The sequence below is a fragment of the Phyllobates terribilis genome, unplaced genomic scaffold, assembly GCF_046119375.1.
Source record: "Phyllobates terribilis strain yellow unplaced genomic scaffold, ASM4611937v1 Scaffold_2__4_contigs__length_985480577, whole genome shotgun sequence".
In the NCBI taxonomy this organism is placed as follows: domain Eukaryota; kingdom Metazoa; phylum Chordata; class Amphibia; order Anura; family Dendrobatidae; genus Phyllobates; species Phyllobates terribilis.
The window spans coordinates 669618453-669620505 of record NW_027362762.1 but is presented as its reverse complement, the minus strand read 5'-3'; the positions used below and the strand labels follow the sequence as shown (position 1 = coordinate 669620505).

At 37.5% G+C, this 2053-nt stretch overlaps 1 protein-coding gene across 1 annotated transcript; it reads left to right on the top strand.

Moving 5' to 3' along the window:
* Positions 1-573: 573 nt before the first annotated feature.
* Positions 574-1596, top strand: LOC141246917 (olfactory receptor class A-like protein 1). The gene has a single exon (XM_073669171.1). It carries the CDS (start codon positions 574-576, stop codon positions 1594-1596), a length of 1023 nt encoding a protein of 340 aa, XP_073525272.1.
* Positions 1597-2053: the final 457 nt, after the last annotated feature.

The following is a 2053-nucleotide window of genomic DNA, read 5'->3' as shown; positions in this document are numbered from 1 at the left end:
TTTGGTTGTGTTTCTACCAAGTACTGTGGGGGGGATGAGACACTGTGGGGAGAGGGGAAGCTGAATATGTCTTGTGACCATCTCTTAGAGCTAAATGTGGCTCTCCGGGTAAGAAAGTTTAAAAAACACTGATTTAGATGAAACCGTGATCTTATGCACAGGGATGGACATGCCAATGGTGCAAACTGTCCCGTTCCATAGGGGCCCAGTAGGTTAGGAGGCCATCTGTCATCTTAAAAGCAGTTTCCTACTATCAATTACATTGAACATAAGGGCATGAGCTAATAAACTTCATAGCTCACAATTACAAGTGGACTGTTAGAGAAAAACAATTAGATGCATTGTCTAAAGAATATAAGCAGAAAATACTCATCACCTACTAAATTATATAGGTTATAAATGTAGATAAGAAAGAGTGTGATTGCCACAATTGAAAACTGTGGAGATGAGGAGTTTGTATCGAGTATCAATAATACATGGGCAAAGCTGCACACACATCTCTATGGTACTCTATATCTCTATGCACTAATATGGTCTTTTTCTTGTAGCAGGATCCACATTTTGCATTTTGACATGGAAACTCGTCTTCTTATTAAAGCTCTTGCTTTCATTCTCTTGATGGTGGTTGGAATTCCTGGAAATGTTTTCATCCTCCTAAAATTTACATACATCAAAATAATTGAGAAAAAGCTTCTGCCAGCTAATATCATCCTAATGGTCCTCGCACTCTCAAATATTCTAGTTGTTTTCTCTCGAGTCATACCACAAGCTCTAAATGCCATTGGAATTAAAGACTTACTGGATGATACAGAGTGTAAACTGGTCCTTTTCACATTTAGGGTCAGTAGAGCTATGTCTATTTGTGTAACCAGTTTTCTTAGCTGTCACCAGTGCGTTCTTGTTGCCCCCATTAACAGATTTTGGACATACTTAAAAGGAAAGTTATCAAAAAATGTCACTCTAATTATGCTCCTGCTCCTAGCCATGAATATTTCGCTATATCCTTCCACTGTTTTGTATGGGCAAGTAAAATCAAATTATACTTCACCCTATTCATTGCATCTGGTGTATTGTGATGCAGACTTTGTGACATATGTCTCCTTTCTCTTGAATGGGTTGGTATCTGTCATTCGAGAGATCATATTCGTAGGACTAATGACTTTGTCAAGTAGTTACATGGTTTCCATATTATATCATCATGGAAAAAATATTAAAGGCATGCGTAGTTCTGACCGGACTCAGACAAAGTCTGCAGAACATCGTGCCTCCAGGGCAGTCATTTTATTGGTTATGCTGTATGTTTTGTTGTATGGCATGGATAATTCTATGTGGATCTACACTCTTTCACTGACTGCTGTAAGCCCTGAATTAAACGACACAAGGATATTCCTTTCAGCATCATATTCCGCCTTAAGCCCTATTGCTATTATTGCTACAAATCCAAAACTTCTCAAAAGAACTCAAAATTTATGGAGAAAGAATACGAGTCAGATTCAGAAAAATGGTTTTATGGGTTTTGTCAATAGTGTGAGCCAATATTCCACAGATCCAACAATTTCTAAGACAAACGTTTTTAGTACGATGCCTATGTGCTAAATTGTATTATAAAGGTGGCGGCCAGAAAATAGAACAGATATACAACAGAAAAATAGCTCTTACTTTAAAATATACATGAGGATCAATAATGTGTGATGTTCACTCCTCAAATGGCAGGTTGGGAAACCATTGAATGGTCATATATTCCACATAGTTCATGCTTTTAAACATCTTGGAAGAAATAAACTTTATAAAACAGAGAAACTTTTTATATCATTGGTTGTTTGCTGGGATGTACTATGTCAACAAGAGACAAAAGTGTAATATTAGAAAAACTCCAGCACAATCTGTTGACTATCTAATGTATATGGTGGATTCCTGATTTCAGACAGTTAATGTAAGGGGAGCTAAGGATAGGGAAATTCTAATGACCAATCTTTTGGTGCCATGCCAAAAAAGCCTCTGACAGAGCTGTATGGCAGCAGCTTTCTCCCCCCTCCCCATTAAAAACACATGA